The sequence below is a fragment of the Raphanus sativus genome, chromosome 8 (genome assembly GCF_000801105.2).
Source record: "Raphanus sativus cultivar WK10039 chromosome 8, ASM80110v3, whole genome shotgun sequence".
NCBI classification, from domain to species: domain Eukaryota; kingdom Viridiplantae; phylum Streptophyta; class Magnoliopsida; order Brassicales; family Brassicaceae; genus Raphanus; species Raphanus sativus.
The window spans coordinates 2,784,309-2,809,694 of NC_079518.1; the positions used below are offsets into that span (position 1 = coordinate 2,784,309).

At 38.1% G+C, this 25,386-nt stretch overlaps 4 protein-coding genes, 1 long non-coding RNA gene and 2 other non-coding genes across 10 annotated transcripts; 5 read left to right on the forward strand and 2 right to left on the reverse strand.

Annotated features, from left to right (window-relative positions):
- Positions 1–78: 78 nt before the first annotated feature.
- On the reverse strand, positions 79–3,478 carry LOC108822976 (periodic tryptophan protein 2). Its single transcript, XM_018596192.2, has 7 exons — positions 2,165–3,478; positions 1,829–2,080; positions 1,657–1,749; positions 1,179–1,550; positions 745–1,089; positions 444–671; positions 79–361 (listed from the first exon to the last, which is right to left on the reverse strand). The coding sequence occupies exons 1-7, from the start codon at positions 3,347–3,349 to the stop codon at positions 191–193; spliced, it is 2,646 nt and encodes an 881-aa protein (XP_018451694.2). The 5' UTR covers positions 3,350–3,478; the 3' UTR covers positions 79–190.
- Positions 3,479–3,655: 177 nt separating this feature from the next.
- Positions 3,656–3,727, reverse strand: TRNAW-CCA (transfer RNA tryptophan (anticodon CCA)). Its single transcript has one exon. It is a non-coding gene; the product is annotated as a tRNA-Trp (tRNA).
- A 1,547-nt stretch (positions 3,728–5,274) lies between these two features.
- On the forward strand, positions 5,275–7,741 carry LOC108822709 (ADP,ATP carrier protein 2, chloroplastic). The gene is made up of 5 exons (XM_018595854.2): positions 5,275–6,152; positions 6,229–6,483; positions 6,569–6,712; positions 6,782–7,129; positions 7,214–7,741. The coding sequence occupies exons 1-5, from the start codon at positions 5,376–5,378 to the stop codon at positions 7,544–7,546; spliced, it is 1,857 nt and encodes a 618-aa protein (XP_018451356.1). The 5' UTR covers positions 5,275–5,375; the 3' UTR covers positions 7,547–7,741.
- Positions 7,742–7,873: 132 nt separating this feature from the next.
- Positions 7,874–10,748, forward strand: LOC108822710 (cyclin-A2-3-like). Of its 4 annotated transcripts, none has more exons than XM_056992627.1 (10): positions 7,874–8,354; positions 8,582–8,874; positions 8,996–9,227; positions 9,328–9,464; positions 9,535–9,627; positions 9,720–9,853; positions 9,937–10,123; positions 10,190–10,342; positions 10,428–10,565; positions 10,658–10,748. In XM_056992627.1, exons 2-10 carry the CDS (start codon positions 8,656–8,658, stop codon positions 10,709–10,711), a joined length of 1,347 nt encoding a protein of 448 aa, XP_056848607.1. In that variant the 5' UTR covers positions 7,874–8,354; positions 8,582–8,655; the 3' UTR covers positions 10,712–10,748. The 4 variants fall into 4 exon arrangements, with proteins under 4 accessions (XP_056848607.1, XP_056848608.1, XP_056848609.1 ...); XM_056992628.1 differs by having other exon boundaries at positions 10,431–10,565; XM_056992629.1 differs by having other exon boundaries at positions 10,193–10,342.
- A 355-nt stretch (positions 10,749–11,103) lies between these two features.
- On the forward strand, positions 11,104–11,185 carry TRNAS-AGA (transfer RNA serine (anticodon AGA)). The gene has a single exon. It is a non-coding gene; the product is annotated as a tRNA-Ser (tRNA).
- Positions 11,186–17,027: 5,842 nt separating this feature from the next.
- Positions 17,028–18,488, forward strand: LOC130498368 (uncharacterized). Its single transcript, XR_008937271.1, has 3 exons — positions 17,028–17,185; positions 17,682–17,784; positions 18,242–18,488. It is a non-coding gene; the product is annotated as an uncharacterized LOC130498368 (long non-coding RNA).
- Positions 18,489–21,660: 3,172 nt separating this feature from the next.
- On the forward strand, positions 21,661–25,271 carry LOC108822185 (pyrophosphate-energized vacuolar membrane proton pump 1). Its single transcript, XM_018595212.2, has 7 exons — positions 21,661–21,994; positions 22,310–22,884; positions 22,960–23,339; positions 23,435–23,521; positions 23,858–24,599; positions 24,677–24,736; positions 24,816–25,271. The coding sequence occupies exons 1-7, from the start codon at positions 21,733–21,735 to the stop codon at positions 25,020–25,022; spliced, it is 2,313 nt and encodes a 770-aa protein (XP_018450714.1). The 5' UTR covers positions 21,661–21,732; the 3' UTR covers positions 25,023–25,271.
- The last annotated feature ends 115 nt before the right edge of the window (positions 25,272–25,386 follow it).

Genomic DNA, 25,386 nt, shown 5'->3' on the forward strand with positions numbered 1-25,386 from the left:
CTTTATATTGTTTGTATTTTAGCATATTAGATTTGCTGCAAGCTCATCTTAGCATATTCAATCAAAAGATTGTGTCTAAAATCATTTTTTCAAACTTTTGTTAAGGTTGCATTTTGTATTGAGCATTCAAAACTTATCTTAAAAGTGTTTCCCCGAAAAGGAAAGATGAAAATTTCCGAGGAGAACATACTCAGTGATTGTTAGGAACAGAACACAGGTAACGAAGCGTATACTCGTTGGAAGAACACATATCTGCAAGATCCTGGTGAGCTCTGGTGATCGCCTTCTGCAGCGACTTCAATGCAGGAAGTAGGTTTCTGTAGTTTCGCTGAATGTAGCTTCCGTGTACCTTGCAGATTTCCTGAACACACAAAAAGAGTCTGATCAGCTAAGAGCAGTTTGGGTAGAGACTAGAGATCAGTCATGGAACAAAATGAGCATACCTGACACCAGTGAAGTAAGAACTCAAGATGAGGGCAGTTCTCAAGCAGATCCACCAGAGCTTCCATAAGCCTTTCTAAGTATTTCTGGGGGACAGACATGGCAACAGCTTTTATGTCTGCAGGAGATACAGCAAAGATGCATTTCTTTATGAGGCTGTCTTCGTTCAAACGCATGCTAAGTGCAAGCGCTCTGCTCACTTCATCCTCCTTTATGGCATCCTCAACCGCCTACACAAAACAACACATTAATTTAGCTTTTGAAAACATATCATCAGAATTATAGAGATGCAAGAAACCTCACCTCTGGTGTCACGTCTATGTCAAGATCGGTGGGATCAAAGATGAAGGACTCGTCGATAGAAAATATGAGAACTCCTTCCGTTGTTGCAGCTGCAAAGCTCCTCCCAGTTGGGGCTATGCTGAGGCCTTTTGTCCGGATAATGGGTCTTCCCCGGTTAGGCTTGGAACCAGGCAGATCATAACCCAAATTCCCACGAGACTGTATATCAATGCCATCTTCTTCATCGCTGTTGTCGTCATCAATCAGATCCATTGGTCCTGCTTCTGTCATCTTCTTGGAGCTGAGGAAGTCAAGAACCCCATCTAACGAGAGATTATGTGATATTTGGAAACGACGCAACAGAACCTGAAAAAGTAATATTGCAGACCTTATGACTTCATTCATAAGCAAAGCACTAGCTTCATGCATAGGCAAAGAAGTACTGATTAGCTAACCTGATCAGAGATGTCATACATGCAAATATATCTGCTATTTCCCGCAGCTAGAATATAGCTTCCATCAGCGGAATAGCACAGTGTTGTAAAGCACTTTCCAGAGCTTGAATTAGCAGCGGACTGACGGTCAGTCATGTTGCGACCTCCAGCAATATCTCTCCTCCCCTCTATGGTGTACATCAACACACCGTCAACAGTGTCCCAGAAATGGATTTGCCCATCTAGCGTACACGAGGCTAACTGTTTGCCATCAGGACGGAAGGTGACTGTCAGAACATCGTGGTTGTGTTGAAACGTTTCCACTGTTCCTTTGCTAGCAAACACATCCCACAACCGAACCGTCTGGTCCCATGAAGATGAAGCTAAAATTTGCTGCAGAGATTGAAATATGGATATAGTTCTCAGTTTTTTTCACATCAATGTTTTGAGCCAAGAAACAAAATTATATTTGGACCATAACATAATATCCTTTATTTACCGTTAAGGGAGAAAACATTAACCCATGAACTGGAGCCTCATGCCCATTCAGAATATCCTTTATTTGCCCTGTCTTCTTGGACCATACAAAAATCTGCACATAGGCAAGTAAAAAAGTGATTCAATATTTATGAGCATGTGACTGGAAGCAGCAAAGGCCTAAGTTGAATTACCTCAAATGAGTCTAGAGTCCCAGCACAGACGACGTCACCACTCGGGTCAGCTGTTAAGGAAACAAACTGCCGAGGTGTAGGGGTTGTATATGTTTTGTAGTTCTTGTATCTTCGAAAATCCCACGCACGAACAGTGCCGTCCAGAGATGCGCTTAAGAGGGAGTGGTTGTCAGCCATAAAATGAAGAGCAGTAACTGCATTGGTGTGCTCTGTGAAGGTGATGAAACATGCTCCTGATGAAACGTTCCACACCTGTAAAATGCAACATTAAAAAAATCTGGTTAACGTAAGAAGCAGATGAGAAGCGTGGTATAGTCTTTGAGATTTTTTAAATACCTTGACTTTGTTATCATCAGCACCAGTTGCCAAGAACTGCGAATCAGATGAGTAAGTGACGCAGTTCACATCAAAATAATGTCCTTGCTGCTTCAGTATATAGCTTTCAGATCGCCACTCCCAGACCAACAGCTGCCCAAGCTTAGCGCAACCAAAAGTCAGCCAGTTACCACGCCCGTTAAAGACAGCTGTCGTCAGCTTCTCCCTAGAAATAGACAGCAGGTGAATACAGATAAAATCAGGCATCTGATAAAGCCCGAAAACACCGTTCGAGAACCCCACAACAACCATGTCTAGCCCCTGGTGATAGTCACAAGCTGTCACCTTCGCTGATCCCTGATTAAACCCATCTTTCCTCAACAAACTCCATTTCCCTCTATGCATATACTCCTCCCCTTCATCCTCTGAATCAATACCTCTACCGTCATACTCTTTTCGTTTCTTAATATCAGGAGACATAACCTCATCTGCCCTCTCAGGAGTATCAGGAGACATCGGCTCAGAGCGGCCCCCTTCTGATTCATAACCCCAACTAAACATGTAACCATCCCTTGCAACGGTGAAAGCCCTGTTGACCTCATTAGTCACTTTATCAACACCAAAGAAGCAACCCACAACAGAGTCTCTATGCCCGAGAAACAAATAAGGCTTATTCAACACACCCTTCAGCTTCCTAACGCAAAACAACCTAGCCGCCAAGTCCTTCGCGCCGACAAGCAAGTACTCAGAGTCCAAGCTCCACTCCAAGGTGACGACTTTATCATCAGAATTAGCGAAAGTCCTCACCTTCCTAAAGGCGAAAGCAGCTCGGCTGAAGCCAGGCGACTCCCATATCTCCACCAGCTTCCCTACCCCGACGGCGAAGAGCTTCCCGTCGGGGCTGAACTTCAAGGCGCCGACTTTGCCGTCGAACCTCATCCTGTGGAGCACCACGCGCCGAGGGACGTTGACGAAGAGGCACCTGTTGTTCTCGTCGACGGCGATCAGGAAAGTGCCGTCGGGAGAGGCGGCGAGGCGGCAGATGTTGGAAGAGGTGTTGAGGGGGAGAGTGACGGTGTGGTGCTTGGTGAGGTCGGTGACGGAGACGCGGTTGCCGACGGGGGAGATGAGCTGGGTGTTTTGGGTTATGACGGCGTTTCCGCCTCTGTAGGGTGCGCCGAGTAGGTTCTGGAAGCGGTAGTTCATGGCCTTTTTCGGAGGTGGAAGTGCCCGGCGGCGAAGTTTTGCGGCGATAGGGTTTAACGAGGGTTTCAAATTTCAATCAATTTTTTTCTGATTTAAATTGTTTTAACTACAAATTGTTTTGAACTTTTGACCAAAAAAAAAAAATGTTTTAACTACAAAAAGACAACCCAAAAAAAAAAAAAAGAACTTTTATTGTATGGACGGACAACTTCTGCAATGTGAAGGTCCAGTGGGCTTTGTATAAAAAGTTTTTGAAGGCCATAGAAGGTTAAACAGAAAAAAAGTAAGGACCAAGATTCGGGGGATTGAACCCGACGTGAATCGAACACGCAACCTTCTCATCTGGAGTCAGACGCGCTACCATTGCGCCACGGATCCTTGGTGCTCAATAACTCATCTATAATATATCTAAACGGAAGACTAATTCAGTGTGCCTCTTCATATGTGAGGGTTCGATGGCCGTTTCACGGTGATATAAGGCAAATAATCCATTTACAGAAAAGGTTTGGATCACCTGTCTTAACATTGAGGATAATATGTGTATGGGGTTTAGTAAGATAAAGCCCAGTTAGTGGAGTATATTACAAAGGGTAGCTGGGCTTCACGTGAATTTCCGAGCCCGACTGACATCACTGATTTTATATGCCACGCGGAGGCTCGGAAGACTACCACGTGGGCCCGTTTTGGAGTGTTGTTTAAATTGAGGGAAGGGTGAAGGATCCTTCGTCACAGTCTCCCAACAACCAATTGAGCCATTTACCAAGTTGGTGCACGTAAATCAAAGCCCCCTCGTTTTCTCCAAGCTTATCGATTTGATTTTTTTACTAGATCTTTTGTTTCCTTGGCTGATGTCCCATAGTGGCGAAAACACATGCTTTTCCCAATATATAATACTACTACAGTACAATCACCGAATTACGGGTGGGCGGTTGGTTCTTCGGTTCGGATCGGTTCTTTCAATTTTCAGTTTTTTTGGTTCTTGAAATTTAGTAACCACTAAAAAACCGTGAAAATTTCGGACCAGATTGGATCTGTTTTCGATTTTTTCGATTCGAAGTTTGATAAACATATTAGAACCAAAAAACAGTTCCAATCAAGTTCGTTTCTAATTACTTTGTAACAAAATATTATCCAAATTAATCTGATATAGTTACAAACAAATAAATCAAAACCAATACAAAGATAATATTCACAAGATTTTTTCATTAAGAAACCAAAATCTAAAGTTTAGACCGTGAAAGTAAAATAGTCAAAAACACACAACGTTTTTAGACAATCAAACACCAAACTGTTGAAAATAAAACATTTAAAAAGCTAGCTTGAATTATTAGTTGAACTTGAAATAGAAAATAAATTATAAGAAAAAAATGAGAAAGATAAAAGTAGAGAAACACTAATCGAGCAAAAAAAACATCAAGCATCTAAGTACATTTTACAATTTGTAAGGTAAATGTATACAGGTTTTTCATCCGATTCTATATGAGTATTATTCGGTTCTCGATTAGGTTCGGTTCTGGTTCTTTGGATATAAAATTTTAGTATCCAGTTGAATAATTCACATATTCATTCCAGTCCCATTCGGTTTTTTCGTGTATGTACAGTTTGGTTTTTCGGTTTCGGTTTTTTGTTTATCACTAGGTATAATGGTAAGAGGCCAAGAGGGACGCTCTTTAGCATGTTGCAAACTTGTTCATTCTCAAATTTTTCATAGTAGAAATAGTAAGTAATTAGCAAGCAGATTACCAAAAAAAAAAAAAGTTGGCACACCTAATAAAGGTACGTAACGGACAACACTCAAATTATGAGGGTCCGATGTATAAATTATTTTAAAGTATATGGGTCTGCAGTGCAATTACTGAAAAAAGAATCCGCCCTTTATTCTTTTGAGATATTTTAGGGACGACTGTCGTTAAATATTAAACAAACACTCTTTCTTCTCTACACAGAGCCTCCACCTTATCATCTCTCTATCCCCTCCTTCTCCTTTTACCTAGAGAGAGTGTGCGGGAGAGAGATAGATAGAGAGATGGAAGGTCTGATTCAACCCAGAGGAATCCTCTCTTTACCCACCAAACCCATCGGAGCCACCAGAAGCAGCCTCCTCCCACCGTCTCCCGCCTTAAAGCAACGCTTTTTCACCAGAAACCTACCTTCTTTATCGATTTCCTCCAATGGGCTCCCCAAAGTTCAATCCTTTCAGCGAAACCCACTCAGGATTTCGATTTCCCACAAGGAGAGAAACAGAGGCTTCATCTGCAAGGCGGAGGCCTCCGCCGCCGCCGCCGCCGGAGGAGACGGAGACTCGGCCCTGACGACGACGCCGAACATCTTCGGAGTTGAAGTCACGACTCTGAAGAAGATTATCCCTCTGGGTCTAATGTTCTTCTGCATTCTGTTCAACTACACGATCCTCCGAGACACCAAGGACGTCTTGGTCGTGACGGCGAAAGGAAGCTCCGCCGAGATCATCCCATTCCTCAAGACGTGGGTGAACCTCCCCATGGCTATTGGCTTCATGCTCCTCTACACCAAACTTTCCAACGTCCTCTCCAAAAAGGCCCTCTTCTACACCGTCATCATCCCTTTCATCGCCTACTTCGGAGCCTTCGGTTTCGTCATGTACCCTCTCAGCAACATGATTCACCCCGAGGCTCTCGCTGACAAGCTCCTCGCCACGCTCGGCCCTAGGTTCATGGGTCCTCTCGCCATCCTGAGGATTTGGAGTTTCTGTTTGTTCTATGTTATGGCTGAGCTTTGGGGTAGCGTTGTGGTCTCAGTTCTCTTCTGGGGATTTGCTAATCAGGTGAATTTAGACTCGATAGTATATTAGGATTTGGAACCCTTTTTGAATATTGACTCAATCCTTTTGGGTGTGGCAGATTACAACGGTTGATGAAGCCAAAAAGTTCTATCCTTTGTTTGGACTGGGTGCAAATGTTGCACTTATATTCTCAGGGAGAACTGTGAAGTATTTCTCTAACATGAGGAAGAATCTTGGTCCTGGAGTTGATGGTTGGGCTGTTTCGTTGAAAGCTATGATGAGTATTGTTGTGGGGATGGGTCTAGCCATCTGTTTCCTCTACTGGTGGGTCAATAGATACGTCCCTCTCCCAACTCGTAGCAAGAAGAAGAAGGTAAAATAATAATAACATACAAAGTACTAATGGTTCTATGTAATTTAATTGAATAGCTTTTGATTTTTTTATTTTTTGGTTACAGGTGAAACCACAGATGGGAATGATGGAGAGCTTGAAGTTCTTGGTGTCATCACCATACATCAGAGATCTCGCTACTTTGGTTGTCGCATATGGGATTAGTATCAACCTCGTTGAAGTCACATGGAAATCAAAGCTTAAAGCTCAGGTGAGTTACACTATTTACTACTAAGCTTTCATCTTTATCATCTAACGATCATTTCTTTTTTTAACGCAGTTCCCTAGTCCGAACGAGTACTCAGCGTTTATGGGTGACTTCTCTACCTGCACTGGTATTGCAACGTTCACAATGATGCTTCTCAGTCAATACGTATTCAACAAGTATGGTTGGGGAGTAGCTGCGAAGATCACCCCAACCGTTCTGTTACTGACCGGAGTCGCCTTCTTCTCTCTGATACTATTTGGTGGCCCGTTCGCTCCGCTGGTTGCGAAGCTCGGTATGACGCCGCTGCTCGCAGCTGTGTACGTTGGAGCCCTCCAGAACATTTTCAGCAAGAGCGCCAAGTACAGCCTGTTCGATCCTTGCAAAGAAATGGCTTATATCCCATTGGATGAGGACACCAAGGTTCTGTTTCGTGCCTTTTATCTCTTTCCTAAAAACAAGTCTTTTGATGTTTGTTCTAAGAGTTTGTGTCATTTGGTTTTGTAGGTTAAAGGCAAAGCTGCAATTGATGTTGTCTGCAACCCATTGGGGAAATCAGGAGGTGCACTGATCCAGCAGTTTATGATCCTCACGTTCGGTTCACTGGCCAGCTCCACTCCTTACCTTGGAGTCATCTTACTAGGTATAGTCACTGCTTGGCTAGCCGCGGCTAAGTCTCTGGAGGGACAGTTCAACACTCTGATGTCTGAGGAAGAGCTTGAGAAGGAGATGGAGAGAGCTGCATCGCTCAAGATTCCTGTTGTGTCTTCGGAAGAAGCGGCGGCGTCAGGAGAATCCGCGAGTCAATTACCGGAGACATCTTCCCCGACTAGCATTTAGATGATGATGATGACGGATAAAAGTGGATTTTGAGAGATTGCTTACGTGAGTTTGTGTTTTTTAAGGGTTTGGTCGGAACAAGATTTTGATAGTGAGAAGACTTTTAAGTCAAACCGTTTAGTCATGCATTTTTCTTTTGGTTCTCTTGATACCAAAAACATACTAAATTTATAAATTTGATAATGTTATCAATAATCTCCTCTGTTTTGACTCTACTTAATTTCATCAGTTCTTAATTATTTACACAAGATGTGTCATCTTTATCTTGTTAAGGTCACACCTACACTAAGCACTAGTGTCCGTCTGACCATCTCCTCGAGCTTCGCAGGTTTACTGGTTTAATTACTCTATCTTTTAGCTTAATTTTCTAATAATTTTTTTTTGAAATTTATGGTAATGATTCTCCAACCCCGTGCCTGCATTGTTGTCCTTAACTAGAACGTTAAGAAAAGGAAGTCAATCCATAAGGTTTCAGCTCTGATTCATGTGATTTGCTAAGGTTTCTCACCATCTGTTCGTTTTCCAAAGAAAATGCGTCTGCATTTGCCTCCCATTTTTTATTATTTTTTATGATATTTATAAAACCTAACAAAGAAAGAAATAAGATTCACGTATATTCGTATTCCCAAATATTTGTTTCTAAAATTTTTGGTGTAATATTTCCTATAAGATTACGCTATAAAAGTTGGGTATGTTCTCTGCATCACTGTTTGATATGGAAATGAAATAACTGTTGATCTTGATTCTACTACCATTGAATCTTTACCGGAGTTTGAAAAAAAAAAGACCAAACCTTGGAACTTGTTATGTATCTCTCTCTCTCTCCTTGATATTCTTGGTTCATTGCACCCATTCTATTTGAAAGTTTCCATAAAAGAGTCATGTGGTGATGATGAGTTTCTAATAGTTGACCATCCTTTTCTTCACACCATATTTATATGGATTGTTTGCAAGATGAGTAATCTCACCTTGTATAGTTATCTCTCTATTGCTTTAACAGTTTAAGTTGTGTTCTCATTGGCTTCAATCTCACAGACTGGACGAAGATGATGCTGTCTTAAGACTCAAGACTTCAAGGCTGTGTCTTCTAGTGGGTTGGGGGTTTAAAAATGGGTAAGGAAAATGCTGTCTCTCGTCCTTTCACTCGTGCCCTTGCCTCTGCTCTGCGCGCTTCAGAAGCCACTTCTGGTACACAGATTCAACAGAGAGCAAACACTAAAAGACCAGCCTCTGAGGATAAGGACGTCACTGCTGCACCCAATAAGAAGAAGAAGCGAGAGGTTCTAGAGGATATCTCAAATGTAACCTTCAATGCACCTAAACTTGAGGTTGTTCAAAAGTGCATAATGTTCATTTTTGTTTGTTAATGCTTTCCTTCCTCAGATATCTGTGAAGATCTTGTATAAGTAAAACATGCATATCTTTAACATGAGTTTTTGTCATTTTCAGGTCAAAAACATCAAACAGGTAAAGAAAGGACGGGGATTAGCGAGTAGATCCAAGTTGAAATCAGCTTGTATTACTTCAGAAACCGCTGATCTTCAGTTCAGGACCGATGCAAAAGCTGAAGCTGTATCAGTGACAGCAGGAAGCATGTCTCTTTGTAAAGGCACAAATGACACAGCTGTTAACTGTAATTTCAGATTGCCTCCAAGACCTCTTGGGAGATCAGCTTCTATAGGTGATGAATCTAATAAACACAAACCCTCATATGATTTTAGCTCCTATTCTTGAAAGGAGTGGTATTTAGTGATTTATAAATCTTTTTTAAATGGTTACAGTTGAGAAAAGTGCTGTTATTGGTAGTTCAACTGCACCTGATATCCAAAAATTCATAGACATTGATTCTGATGACAAGGATCCTTTGCTCTGCTGCCTCTATGCCCCTGAAATCTACTACAATTTGCGTGTTTCAGAGGTAATTTTTAAGCTTGGTGTAAGCCTAAGCCCTCAATAGTTTGATTCTGTATCACTTCCTATCCTAGCAGCTTAGGCGCAGACCGGTTCCGGACTATATGGAGACAATACAGAAGGATGTGACTCAGTCCATGCGGGGGATTCTGGTTGATTGGCTTGTGGAGGTTAGTGATTAGTTTCACTTATAATCCTAACTTTTGCAGTTTTTTATGCCTTTCCTGATCAGTTTTCACAAAAGTCCTCATCTTATTCACAGGTCTCTGATGAATACACGCTCGTACCAGACACTCTTTACCTCACAGTGTACCTCATAGACTGGTTCCTCAACGGAAACCACGTGGAAAGACAGAGACTTCAACTCCTCGGCATCACTTGCATGCTAATTTCCTCGTACGTAGTGTTCCCTCTCCAAATCTCACTAGTAAAAAAATCTCGTCTCAGATGATTTCAACTAAACCTTAAACTTTATACAGGAAGTATGAAGAAATATATGCGCCACGCATTGAAGAGTTCTGCTCCATCACGGATGACACCTACACAAAAGATCAGGTCCTGGAGATGGAGAAGCAAGTACTTGCGCATTTTAGCTTTCAAATATACACTCCCACTCCAAAAACGTTCCTAAGGAGATTTCTTAGAGCAGCACAAGCCTCTTACCCGGTATTAAAAATTAAAGATATAAACATTTTATAGGTAGGTACTTACTTTGATTGCTGCTTTTTGCAGCAGAGCATGTGCCTTGAACTAGAGTTTCTAGCCAGCTATCTAACGGAGTTGACCTTACTAGACTATCATTTCTTGAAGTTTCTTCCTTCCGTCATCGCTGCTTCAGCAGTTTTTCTTGCCAAGTGGACATTGGACCAGTCAAACCACCCATGGGTCTGTAATGTTTGCTTCTATATGCAAGACACAGTTTAGTTCCACAAATCTTTAACTTCTTTTTGTTTGTTTTTTTTATTTCCAGCAGAATCCAACACTTGAGCATTACACAACGTACAAAGCCTCAGAACTGAAAGCATCTGTTCATGCATTACAAGATCTGCAGCTTAACACCAAAGGTTGCACATTGAGCGCTGTACGCATGAAGTATAAGCAAGAGAAAGTAAGTTGATGTACAATTAGACCAAATACTAAACCGGGTTAGGTATCCCTGTTTTCTCCATTCTCATGAGACTTTTTTTTTTGGATTTGCAGTTCAAATCTGTGGCGGTTCTCACATCTCCTAAATTACTTGGCACACTATTCTGAAGGACCAAAACGAACGTTTCAAGTCTTAACCGAAAATAGATTTGTAACATTAATTGGTCGTCTGGTTCATCTTCGTTCATAATGTTACTCTTTTTGTTCATAAAACAAGTTTCCACAAGGCATTATTTAAATGTGTGTTGTTTAACCTTTTTACCATTTGCTTGTCTAATTTGTTGGTCAAAGGATTTGGCTTGTTCTGCTCTAGTCTTGGTGGAGTTAAAAGTTAAAACTCTTCTAATTACATTTGGTTTAACTTGGTCTAGTGTGATATATGGTTTCGTTCACCCAGAAACTAATCGATAACAAAAGGTTAATTTTGGCTTGGTTTGTTTCTCGTTTCGGTGATGACTGAATGTATATAAATAATTTTGTAACTTCTTGTTCATCAAAAAGTGGACGTGCCGGAGTGGTTATCGGGCATGACTAGAAATCATGTGGGCTTTGCCCGCGCAGGTTCGAATCCTGCCGTTCACGTATTTTTTTTTTGTTTTCTTTCTTTCCTTTTTTTCTTTGGCCTTTCAACAATGGCATTGGAAGCTGTAAATCCATGCTTCACCGTGTTTTGCCAAATTCTGGAACAACACCCACACGATTGTTTATATGTGTGTTGGTATATGCTTGTATTTTCATGGACCACAGAACTTTCTACAAACTAAGAGAATCCCACTAAAGCCCAATCATTTGGGCGTAAGCTTATAAATACTCTGATATAGAGACCCACATAAAATGATATTGAAGACAAGTTGCATAGTTTAGCAAAAAAAAAAAAGAAAGTCAAGTTGTATAATAAACGAAAAAAGTTTGGCGGGCATCTGTAAATGCCAACGGATCTCGAATATTCCATATATTATCTGTCATTTCCCTTTCTTTGATAAGCTATGAACGAAACAATACAAGAAGGACAACCATTTGAGGTTACACCAGAAAAACAAGCTATTACCATTCCAAATTTCATGAGCAATTGAATTTATGCGTCAATTTTGATTATAACAATGGCTTTTAAAACAAATGAACTAGTTATGTATGATTCTGTTAAGACAAATGAGAAAACAAGTTAGTCAGGACTAAGCCAGTTTACAAAAAAAAAAAAAAAAGTTAGTCAGGACTTTTGTCGGTGTGAGACCGAACTATAGGAATGGTTTAGAGAGATATTGAACGTTGGGTCAGGGTGAGGGGACCTATATATGCACCCACGAATCCAAGGGTCTGTCTATTTGAGGTGGTAATGGACCCGCAGGAATATCAGGGGACCGCTCCTTAACTCTTGCAAGGAGTTTTTTTTTTTTTTTTTTTTTTTTTTTTTTGCAAGGTCACTTGGGTTTGGTTGGTGTAGTACTACTGCACTAGTGCCCTGTGATGTATCCCTTCTCTCTTCAAGATAAAGCGATAACATACATTCAATTATTTTTATTTTAATACACAATTTCCCCAAGATTTACTATCTCCCGATACGCAGAAAAATATATAGATATTATACATTTTTCGATACCATCATACCAATAAGTATCTGACACTATGGAATGGATGAAATCTATAGAGAAGTACCCATATAAATTATCCCTAAGTTTTCAAAGTTATTTACACTATTATACCACTTAAAATTAAATTAAATTATCTAATTTAATGCTTGTCTTTTTCAGTTGAGTTAATGTGTTGTCCTAATATAAATTAAGTTCCCTATTTTAATGTTTGTTTTTTTAAGTTGAGTTAATGTGTTGTCCTAATATAAAATTTAACTTTCTTTCTCTATTAAATCAATTTCAAAATTATGTATAGTTTTATTAATGCTGTCTTTTCAGTTTAATAAACACATTTCATAATTCTAAATTTACCATATTTAATGATAATAAAAATCACATATGGTATGGTAGGAAAATTATTGTGCCCTCACTATCTTTTAGTATCGAACCAAACCAATTTTTATGTTAAGTTTAAGTTTTGGCATACATTATTCAAATTTATTTGTTATATATATTTTTACTTTTATATTTTAAGAATTTTAATTTTTTAAACAATTTAAATGAGTTATCCGAACCAGAACATGAACCGAAATTATAAATACCCAAATGAGGCTAAAACATTTCACCCCGAAAACCTAAAATCCAAAGAGACATGAATCAAACTGAATGAATATCCGAACGTACATCCCTACTACAAGATATAGAAATTGAATCAACTTATTTATTTTCGAAAAATTATTTTCCGTTGACTTTCTCATCAGTCTACAGTAATTATGAAAACTAATTGTCAAATCCAATCTGAAAATTATTGAACACGTAAGCCCATTTATAATAAATTAGCAGTTAGATCAAATATATATTATATTACATTTCATTTTCTTACAAATTTTAATCTTAATTTTTATATGTCACAAATTTGTTAAAAGTCTAACAATTATTTTTTCTTACAAATTTTATAAGTAATGTATCATGTTTAATAGCATACTAATCATATTTTCTATTTTTATATTTATCATCAAAAACTTTGTTTGCTATATATTTACACATACATCTAATCATATAAATGTTAGATTTGTTTAGGTGATCTCCAGTGTCGGTGATACAATTTACGTTAAATGCAAAAATATAAAATTACTTAATTTAATATGATTACATTTACAAATATAACATTTAGTACACAAACAAATTAAAATTTAAAATTAAATACCGAGTGAGATTATTTTTTAACAAATTTATATTAATAGAAATTCCAAATATTTGGAATTCGAAAGCATTATGACCCACACCTATACTATTTTAATTAGGACAATTTAATTTATATAAGAATATCTTATTAAAATTTTAATTTTAATTTTTGTTTCAACTGGAAAAATAGTTTTTGATCTAAATTTATGATCAATTATTACAAATATATTATTTAATACAAACTAAAAACTAAAAACAGAAAATAAATACCCGTACGGTCGCACGGATGAAGATATAGTAATAGATTAAAGGACCACATGCACTTAGACTTATAATTCACGTCAATAAATTAAACAATACAACATATCTATTTATATAAAGAAATGTTCACTCTCTCCTCACAGCGCCACGTCACTAATTAGCTTAACCTCGGATCGACACGTGTCTCATATCTCTATACGCTGCGTTTGATTTTTTTGGGCCTCAGTTATCAATTTTCCGGCCTTTGTGTTTTTCTGAAACTCAGCACGAAATGATTAGGGTTCATGTTCTTCTTCCTTCTCTGAAACTAACGATAGAGATTCAAGGTAACAACAATGGAGTTTAGAGATGTTAAATCAACATTAGGCGTCACTGTTTGAATCTTCAATCCCGACGTTAGGGTTCATACTATTTCTGAAACCAAAAGTGTTGATCTTCGTTCTCTGTATCAACAATGGAGATTCGAGATACCAACTATGGAGTTTCGAGCTGTTCAATTGGCATTAATCTTTGTGTAAATCTTCAATTCCAACGTTTTGGCTTCCGTTCTAATCAATTGAAACGGTACAAGCTATGGATTCATCGCATTTATCATACTTCTTTATTTCATCAACACAAGTCGACCACGATCTAACATTGAATGCGGCTTATCCCTTTCCAAGGCGGTGTCTGTACTCCTATAAAAGGTAAGCCTTCTTTCTTGAACATCATCCTCTCAACTAAGAAAACTTACTTTCTCTAAAATGGCCAACTCATCAATCCTTCTTTTCGGTTTGAATGGGGCCGATGTTCTTCCACTGAATTATGGCAAGCCAGGAACTTCAAACGCAGTGATGAGCTTATGATGGTGGATATATATGTTCTTACTGGATTCAAAGGTGATTGTGTTCTTAAACTCATGTAACATGTTCATATCAATATATAAAAGTATTTTGGCGTGTATTATTAACATTGTCAAGCTGTTTTACTCAGATCCTTATTAAGGTAAGACTCCTGTTCATCGTCTTCTTAATGTAGATGGAGAGGAAGATAAGGAGAAGCATTCGTCTGCAGTGCCAACAGGTGGAGATGACAGGTTTCAGGAGTTGTCTGCTGGCCGAAGCAGGTATACACTCTTTTGACTATGTTTTGCTTTTCCACAATCTTCTTCATTGTAATTGCTTTTATTGGAGAGGTGAATACAGCGAGAGGTGGAGTTTTTGCATTTGGGTTTACTGAGATTGATTTAGTCAAGTTCATGGTATTGGCGACAGGAAAAATAAAAAATTCTGAATACTATCTAGCTCTTACTGCTAACCTTCTGTCAATTCACAGTAATGTTGATTGATATACTCCTTATTTTGGTTTTCAAAGGTGAGGGCAGGGTGGAAGGAGATCATGGGGATCTGGAGATGAAAGAAAATGGGGACATGACAATTACGAGGAGATGAATACTGAGGAAAAAAACATCATGATGTACAGCTTCCCTTTGTACTTTTTAAGATCGTTTTAGATCCCTCTATCTATTTCTTTATGTATATGTGAATATGTTTTTTTTTTGTTATTTATATGTTTTATGGTTGCACTTTGTAAATTCAGCAGAAGGCTTCGAGAGGCGGATTCAGAGGCCGTGGTTGAGGTAGGGGACAAGGGCGTGGATACAGTAGAGGGAGAAAGAAGCTCTAACGCAGCATCCAGAAATGGACATCAAATTTTTTTCCTAAAGCTACCACTCGAGGGGGAGAGCCCAAAGAAGATGAGGTTCCTCTTAGCAAAGGCAGTCAAGCACATTGCAGCAAACCGTAAGTTCTGTCATTTGTTTTTAAATAGTTGAGTGAAGGTTTTATCTTTAATATGACACCACGACTCATCGCGTTCACCATCTGCCCCTGCTCAAACTGGGAATGAGGATGCCCATACCAAAAAGAACGTAGTTGTTTCTAGAGCAAAGCAGAGAAACGAAGAGATTTCACACTAGAAACATTGTTCAAGCTTTCATTTCATCCTTGGTAATTTGCCATCCTATTTTTAGCTGTCTTCCTCGCTCCGTTTGTGAGTATTAAGGTTAGTTCAGGGAGAATTGTGCATAAGCATGCTGAAGGATTCGTGACAGATTGAGTGAATTTTCATAAATGAGTTTTTACACAAGAAAATAAACAAATCGTGAGTACGTTTATAATGTCGAGATGCGATAAGATCATGAAATTGTTCTCATGACTCCTTATAAGTTTCAATATTTGTGTTCGCAGTTTTGTTCTTTATTATCATTTTGTTATACTACTTATTTTATTTATCTTTTCTTCTTCCAGTTTGTATTTTCAGTTTCTCTCGAGTTATAATGGTTTTCATATTTTTATAAAAGACTAATGTTGGATGGAAACAAAATAAAACAAGAAGGAAAATTTGCTAAAATTAGAATTGCATCCATACATCATTTCATGGAGTTATAATAACCAAACTTCACTTTTATTTGACAAATTATAAAAATATAATAACCAAATTTAAACGTTATTTGACAAATTATAATTAAGAGTATAAGAGAAACAAATATATGCCTTTGGTGCAACTTTGAAACCGGTATATACATTTTAATACTACAGATGAAAGATGACGTTTTTTCATAATTTAATCAAAAAAGGTGTAGCAAAATGATACTACTAAAAGTAAATGATAAAGTTTATTTTCATAATTACATCAAAATATGTTAGCTCATAGTGTGGGAGTACAATTTTTTTTTAAACAAAATTAATTGAATTTAACAAATACCAAAGTCGGATTACAAGTTCAGCATTAAAATTTAATAGTTGTACAGTTTGGAAGTATGCAATTAAACCAATAGCGCAAGAATTATGCAAAATTTGTTATGTACCAAAGAACATAATCCAATAAATTTAAAAATATATTTCAAAAATATATTTGAAAAACTATCAAATTGTGCGCGAAGTGCAGGTCTCCTCTACAATCATTAAAAGAAAATAAAATATATACAAATAACGATCTACAATATAGGTAAATACATTGTAAAATCAAGATGAACAAATGCTGGTGTTATATTTCCTGCTCGAGGTACATAAGAAGCTTCAAAGAACTGTCTCTTTTTTTTGTCAACGCTTCAAAGAACTATCTCATATTTTACTTGCATGTCCTACAACAATACAAGCGTTATTGGAGTGCTTTGGTAGATCGGATCATCTTTTTGAAAATTCTCACATATAATCATCATTTTTTACATCCCGCCCGTAGGGCGGGTCGGTCCTAGTCTATTACTATAAAGAAAAGGGGACTCCCTTCTCCTCTTGCCACGTAAGAAAATAAGGTAAAGAGTGGTCGACACGTGTCTTACTTTTATTTAAACGGTGCGTTTCTTTAGTTATTTCTGATTTCGTTTGGGCTTTTTTATCATTCCAGGCCCAGAATTATCCTAGGTTTCTCCGACACTTCGCATATGGAGTTTCAGCGCTCTCCTCTCCGTTGTGATTTTGTTATTGTTGATCGGCTTTATGTTCTCCTCTCCGTAACGGCGCATTGATTCATACAACAAAATTGATCTTGAAACTCCTTGAGCTCGAAGCTCCCATCAAGATCTACGGTAATCAATCTCTTTTTCTTTTGATCTTTTATCTGTGTTTTGTTTCGGAATCTTAGTTCGACATGATTGCTTTCATGGCTCTAAGTTTGTAAGTATTTTTTCTTAGATCAGCTCCTCCAAAGAAAGTTTTTATTTTTATCGGTTTTGAGTAGGTTTTGTGAAACGTGAATTGGTTCTAGCAGAATGTGATTGTATGTTTGGTGAAGTTATAGACAAGAAAGAACAAAAAAGGTTTTTTGGGTGGATATGTGGAGTAAGATATGTTTAATCAATCATCTGATTGCATCAGATTCATCTCAAAACAGAGAGAAGTTAAAGGAGTCATAAAGATCACTTGAATTAAGGATCTTAGACTATTGTTTTGCAAGGATTAGCTGAGTATCGTGATGTAACCTAGGATTGCTTTTCTTTGGTCCTTTTTTTTACAAAGAACAGATATGGTGATGTGTTTCATTGGTCTCTTAAATTCACACGGATCTGTAATGTTTTTTCTCAGGTGATATTCATGGACAGTACTCGGGTTTGTTGAGGCTGTTTAAATACGGAGGCTTCCCTCCTACAGCTAACTATTTATTCTTAGGAAATTAAATGGACCGAAGGTAGCATCTTTGATTTATTTACACATCCCTAATTTGAATCAGACTCCTATTTGATATCCCTTCTTCTGTCTGCAACATAATTTTAGCGTTGTGGTGTTTCCTTCCCATTGATCTTTATATTAAGCTTCTTTGATAATAAAAGCTATTATATTTCTATATATTTTGATTCAAAAACGAATTTGGATTGGTGCCATGATTCTAAGGAGATGCCGGCCAAGTAATAGGGTTCTAAAACCTTGGATCAATATTAACTTTATGTTTCATGTTGCCTATCCATAGCTGTCAGGGACTGTTCTTTACTTTATGTTTCATGTTGCCTATCCATAGCTGTTAGAGACTGTTATTTTTAATATTGTCCTTCACTAATCGTTTTATGCCTTGCGGGTTCTGGATATAGTATTTAAAGATATTTAGTGGTGAATATATGATCTTATTCCTTTTTCATTTTGCATTGCAGAACCAACCTGATGAAGTTGAAGCAAAGTTGTTCAAGGAGAGCTGGAAAAGACAGCTTAGAAGCTAAATATCAGAAGCTGTATCAGCCTTTGTATACTAAGTTATAAAAATGATCTTCAGTTCTGTAATCTCATGAGATCTTAACTGATAAAAGTTTGAATATTAAGTCTTCTCTCTGTTGCTTCTTACTTATAACATCAGTAGTATTGTGTGTTTCCTTCTTATGTATCATACATGCTTAGAAATTATATCGAAGGTATTCTGGGGTTGGATATTCAGAAATAGGATGGATAATGAGTAAGCAAGCTTCCGGGGAAGAGTTCCAAAAATCAAGACGATAGAAATTAATACACAGATAAAAAATGATAGTCTGAAAGGTTGGTGTGAAAATGGTGAAGATACTTATAAACGATTATTTGAAATGAAGGGTAACAAACTTGAGAAACATGTCGAGAAGTCCTAAGCTAAGTAAAGCTAAATCAGAAACTCTTCAGATGCCGACGGCGAGATAGAAAGAAAACGATGGAGGTTGCAGGCGGTCTGATAGTAGTTGAGAGAGTAGAAAACAATATGGCATTATGGATTTGATAGTGCAAAAGCAGAGTTAAAAATAGGTATAGATGATTATGAGCTCTACAATTGGTACAAGTGGAAAACGAAGAGGAGAAACAAGAGCAATAACAAACTTCTATAAATAATGAAAAGTGGCAGAAGATCCATATGTCAACGATGTTTTCACTTTTAATATGCAAACCATATGTTAATGATGCTTTGACTTTATAAAGATAGAAATGAGAAACCACATAAATGAGAGGATGGACACTAGAAGAAAAATTGGAATTAGGGGAATTTTGTTACCTACGACATTTTGATTCCAAGTTCTGTGCAAATATAGCAACGTCCACTACTCTACTGTATTTTTCTTTCTTCATGTAGTTTGAACAAAACCTGTTAAGGACTACAGACTGTTTTCAGTTTAAAGAATGGCAGGAAGGTTGAAGTACAATTTTCATTAAGAGAAAACTGTCACATTTTAATTAAAACAAACATAGACCAAGCTACTCACACTAGCAACACGTTGTTTTGTTTAGATAATATGTATAAGGTTTTCGTAACATATTTCTCTTGCATGATCATTGCAAAATTTTATTCACATGAAGGGCATAACTAATCCTATTATATTAGATTGTTCCTTGATATAATAACGAAGGTTACTGTCATTTTAATTCAATCCACAAAAAATATTAAAAATAATAACATGATCTCCAAATTCTATTCATTTTTGTTTGTTTTATAATTTCATTTTCAATTTACAATTTTTTTTTAAAATGCTTCACAAAACTAAAATAAATTCATATAAAATAGTTTTTTCTATAGTTTTCCATTCGTAGGACAGACCGACCTCTATAAAAATCTCCACTAAACCCAGTTCAAATAGAATTATTTAGCGTTTCCATAAAAAACTGTTTAAAAGTTCAGAATAAAATTACACAAATGGTAAAAGCATTAGTTTTTTTAATGAAAAATCTCTTTTAAAATAAAAAATAGTTTATTTCATTAAGTAAACATATAACTCCACTAAACCCAATTGACTGTAATTTTAATACATAGACCAAAGTAAACATTGAAATATTTTGAAATTATATAATAATTAGATAAGTATATAATCTCTAAATTTAATAGTAAAATAAATTTAAAATTGTTTTGAAAATATTATGAAATTTAATACAATTTTACTTAAATAAATAAAACATGTTAAAGTAAATTTACATTATTAATTTATTTATTCGTCCGCCCGTAGGGCGGGGTTACCCTAGTATATAATATTTTTTACAGTATTAAACTCCAATGGAGTCGCACAACAAAAAAAACTCCGATGGAATTTTCCACAATTTTACAATAAAGATAGACTGATACGTATCACCATTTTATGGCATTGTCAATATAAACACCGAATCTTGGTGAGCTAATTTACTTGCACTAATTAGATAAATCATTATAATCACGACAGTGACGATGATCACCTCTAAATCTCTAATCATATCTTGGATATTCCACAGTGTTATGTTACCACTTAAAATCATTCATAATCCAAGTTAATTATGCTACCGTATAAAATCATTCACTTCTCTTTTATTCGATGATTATAGTTAACTGGATTAGTTTGAATTCTACGTTTACATCTCAGATCCACAGCATATGGATAATGATTAATCAAGGAAACTAGATCGTGATTGAAAGATACAAGTCACAATGCCAGCCACATAACTAGGAAAGATTTTTATGATGTGGTAATTTTGAAGATTCATTGACAACATGCAAAAGGGAACAAAAGATAAACATGAGTGGTCACTACTCACTTACTGATAAAATCAAATAACTAACAAAATAAAATTTTAATCAAGATATTTTTTTAAAGAGTGTTTATCCGATTGGAGGGTTGCACACCATTCAAAACACATAAATACAAATACGTCATAGCCGATGGAAAAAACCTCTACTATTATATACTCTCACAAACTCGAATATTATTCTTGCTCTGCGGTATGCTGCATGGTGTCTTGTGATACGCCTTCCTCGTATGAAGATGAAATAAATTTAGTTTACAAAAAAAAAAGATGAAATAAATCATAAAAAAACGTCCTATAATCAAACTTTTTTTTGAGATAAATTTGCAAAAATTTAGTACAACGTGGAATCAAGTTTGTAAAAGTACAGTGTACTACTGTAGAATCGATTCCCGTTATACAAGTTTTATTCAACTTTTAAAATGAATCGAAAGCTGAAAAGTTTTTATTCTCTCAATGGTTTTTTATCTTCAATTATTGACACCTAGATATTAATCCCCCAACGCATATGTTTAGTTAAAAAACTGAAATAAGGACTGTATATCCATTGAATCCTAAATTACCAAATAATCATCAAATGATTTAACCATAACCATATCTGATAATGGTAAATACATTGAATCCTCTTTTGAAAATTATTATGTAATTGTTTCAATTATTATGGTGAGAATTTAATGATATAGTTTGGTGAATGTACAACCAATAAGGTGAATATACCATGACTAAGCATAATTAATTTCTAACTATTTTTTACACGTAGGAGATGACTAAGAGTGTTTATCCTGTGACTTCAAGATCGGACGGATGTTAACGTATCAATGCACACGTTACCCTAAAACCAACGGCGAGGATTGACCAACGGCGTTCGTGTCTGAAACAACTGACTTAAAACGAGATTCACTTTACTGACAACTTGCAGCGTCACACCCACGCGCCTTCTTATCAAAAAAAAAATCCTAGAAAGGGAGGGGGTGTATCGTAAAGTACAGTGTAACTAACCGCACTGGATTGCAACTTTCATTCTAGTCTCCGATAGAGGTAAGAGTGTTATAAAACGACACGACTTCATCATCTTTCCTCTCTCATCGAAACACTTCCCATCTCTCGCGTTATCTTTGTGTGTTCTTTTCATTTTGCTTAAGAGATGGTGGCGTCAGCTTTTCTCCCGGAGCTCTGGACGGAGATCCTCATTCCCGTCTGCGCGGTGGTCGGCATCGCTTTCTCCCTCTTCCAGTGGTTCATCGTCTCTCGCGTCAGAGTCTCCGCTTCTGACCAAGGCGCATCGTCCTCTTCTTCAGGAGGTGCGAAGAATGGCTACGGAGATTCCCTTATCGAGGAAGAGGAAGGTGTCAACGACCAGAGCGTCGTCGCCAAGTGCGCCGAGATTCAGACAGCTATCTCCGAAGGTAATAAGATCTTATAAAGACTTGGACTCAGATCTCACGGTTTGTTTTCTTAGATCTGGCTCTGTTCCATATTCTCCTAGGTCATGTACTGTGTTTTGTAATGTTTTTAGAACGTAACCGACACAAAGTGTTGTGTAATGGAATCTAGTCGTGTCGGAAAAAGTGAATAACTTTGGGATCTGATTGGTTTCTGTGTTTGTTTGGATACATCTGTTTGTGTTTTGTATTGTTTTAGAACACAACTGAATCTAGTCTTGTCGGAAAAGTGAGTAACTTTTGGGATCTGATTGGTGTGTGTGTGTTGTTTGGGAACAGGTGCAACTTCGTTCCTGTTCACGGAGTACAGATACGTCGGCGTATTCATGGTCATCTTCGCCGCTATAATCTTCGTCTTCCTCGGCTCCGTCGAAGGGTTCAGCACGGAGAACAAGCCTTGCACCTACGACGAGACCAAAACCTGCAAGCCCGCGTTAGCCACCGCGGCTTTCAGCACAATCGCTTTCGTCCTCGGCGCGGTCACCTCCGTTCTCTCTGGTTTCCTCGGCATGAAGATCGCCACCTACGCCAACGCGAGAACCACCTTGGAAGCGAGGAAAGGCGTTGGAAAGGCCTTCATCGTTGCCTTCAGGTCCGGCGCCGTGATGGGGTTCCTTCTCGCCGCGAGTGGTCTCTTGGTGCTTTACGTTACCATCAATGTGTTCAAGATCTATTACGGTGATGACTGGGAAGGTCTTTTCGAGGCGATTACTGGTTACGGTCTTGGTGGTTCTTCCATGGCTCTCTTTGGACGTGTTGGTGGTGGGATCTACACTAAGGCGGCTGATGTCGGTGCTGATCTCGTCGGTAAAATTGAGAGGAATATTCCGGAAGATGATCCAAGGAACCCAGCTGTAAGTACCATCTTATGACAAGAGACCATGCTTTTTGTTTCTTTAATCTTATGTTGTTCGGTTATGTTATTACAGGTCATTGCTGATAATGTGGGTGACAACGTTGGTGACATTGCTGGTATGGGATCTGATCTCTTTGGATCATACGCTGAAGCATCGTGTGCTGCTCTCGTTGTTGCTTCCATCTCTTCCTTTGGAATCAACCATGACTTCACCGCCATGTGTTACCCGTTGCTCGTCAGCTCGATGGGTATCTTGGTCTGTTTGATCACGACTCTATTCGCCACCGACTTCTTCGAGATCAAGGCTGTTAAGGAGATTGAGCCGGCGTTGAAGAACCAGCTCATCATCTCGACTGTTATCATGACTGTTGGTATTGCTGTTGTGTCATACGTCGGCTTGCCTACTTCATTCACCATCTTCAACTTTGGAACACAGAAAGTCGTTCAGAACTGGTAAGAACCACCCTTTCTCTTCCTGCATTTGTGGGTGAATAAAGGTTTGCATTAATTCTAATTGTGTTTGTCACAATTTTTTTGGATTTTTCCAGGCAGCTGTTCTTGTGTGTTTGTGTTGGTCTTTGGGCTGGACTCATCATTGGTTTCGTCACTGAGTACTACACTAGCAACGCCTACAGGTAAGAAACTAATTTCATCACATTTGATTACTACTCCCTCTTTAAGTGGTGTTTAAGGGTGGTGTTTAAGGTTGCAAGTGGATTAAAAAAATACAAACTTCTATCCAATTTATCTTGTTTACATAAAAATATCATTAATGAAACAAATTCAGCCAATAAAAAAACTCAATATTTTGTAGTTGGTCTTAAAGTTCAAATAATATTAAATTCTACCTAGAATAATGAGAACATTAATTATTTTGAAACAATTTTTTTTCCTGTAAACACCATTTAAAATGATAAACAAAATTTATTATTTTTAGGACAAACTCTAATGTCCTTGTTTTGTTCTTGCAGCCCTGTGCAGGATGTTGCAGATTCATGCAGAACTGGTGCAGCCACCAATGTTATATTCGGACTGGCTCTTGGTTACAAATCCGTCATTATTCCGATCTTTGCGATCGCCGTCAGTATATTCGTCAGCTTCAGCTTTGCTGCTATGTATGGTGTTGCTGTTGCTGCTCTTGGGATGCTCAGTACCATCGCCACCGGTTTGGCGATCGATGCTTACGGTCCCATCAGTGACAACGCTGGTGGTATTGCTGAAATGGCTGGGATGAGCCACCGTATCCGTGAGAGAACCGACGCTCTTGATGCAGCTGGAAACACCACTGCCGCTATTGGAAAAGGGTTTGCTATCGGCTCTGCAGCGTTGGTCTCCTTGGCTCTGTTCGGTGCCTTTGTGAGCCGTGCGGGAGTCCACACCGTAGATGTTTTGACACCTAAGGTTATCATTGGGCTGCTTGTTGGTGCCATGCTTCCTTACTGGTTCTCGGCCATGACGATGAAGAGTGTGGGAAGTGCAGCTCTTAAGATGGTTGAAGAAGTTCGTAGGCAGTTCAACACCATCCCTGGACTCATGGAAGGTACCGCGAAACCTGACTACGCAACATGCGTCAAGATCTCCACCGATGCTTCCATCAAGGAGATGATTCCTCCGGGTTGCCTTGTCATGCTCACTCCTCTCATTGTTGGTTTCTTCTTTGGTGTTGAGACTCTCTCTGGTGTTCTCGCCGGCTCTCTTGTTTCCGGTGTCCAGGTATAGTCTCTTCTCTGTTCTCTTGTGAATAACTTAAATGTCCTTTAAACACATTGCTCATCAACGTATGTAAACAGATTGCTATCTCTGCGTCTAACACTGGTGGTGCCTGGGACAACGCCAAGAAATACATCGAGGTACGTAACTGATTATTCCATATAAGCTTAAGTCTAATCATTTTAAGAGAAATCTTAAAGCATTGAGATTTGTTTTCAGGCTGGTGTATCAGAGCACGCAAAGAGTCTTGGACCAAAGGGTTCAGAGCCACACAAGGCAGCTGTTATTGGAGACACTATTGGAGACCCGTTGAAGGATACTTCAGGACCTTCGTTGAACATCCTGATCAAGCTCATGGCTGTTGAGTCTCTCGTCTTTGCTCCCTTCTTTGCCACTCACGGTGGCATCCTTTTCAAGTACCTCTAAACTCAACCCTGAGTGAAGAAGAAAGATGATGATGAAGATGGTTACAATGCCTCTTTTTACCATTCTTGTTTTCATTTTGCGTAGGTGGTTTTAAAACATTTAGTTTGGACTCATTCCAAAGAGCCAAACCGAAAGATGTTTCTCTCTCTTTTTGTGCTGTCTAGATTTTAGAAATCCACCAAGTACTTTGAGTTATGTTTTGGTCTTCTTCGAGACGAATGAGGTTTAAGTATCAGTCTTTTGTCGGCATTGGATGATTGAAACTGTTCTCATGATGTTTTAATTCTTTCAGTAACATATCACCCAAACAACAAATGGTTTTAACAAAATTATAGTTTTTTTTAACTAAGACTATAATTTTACC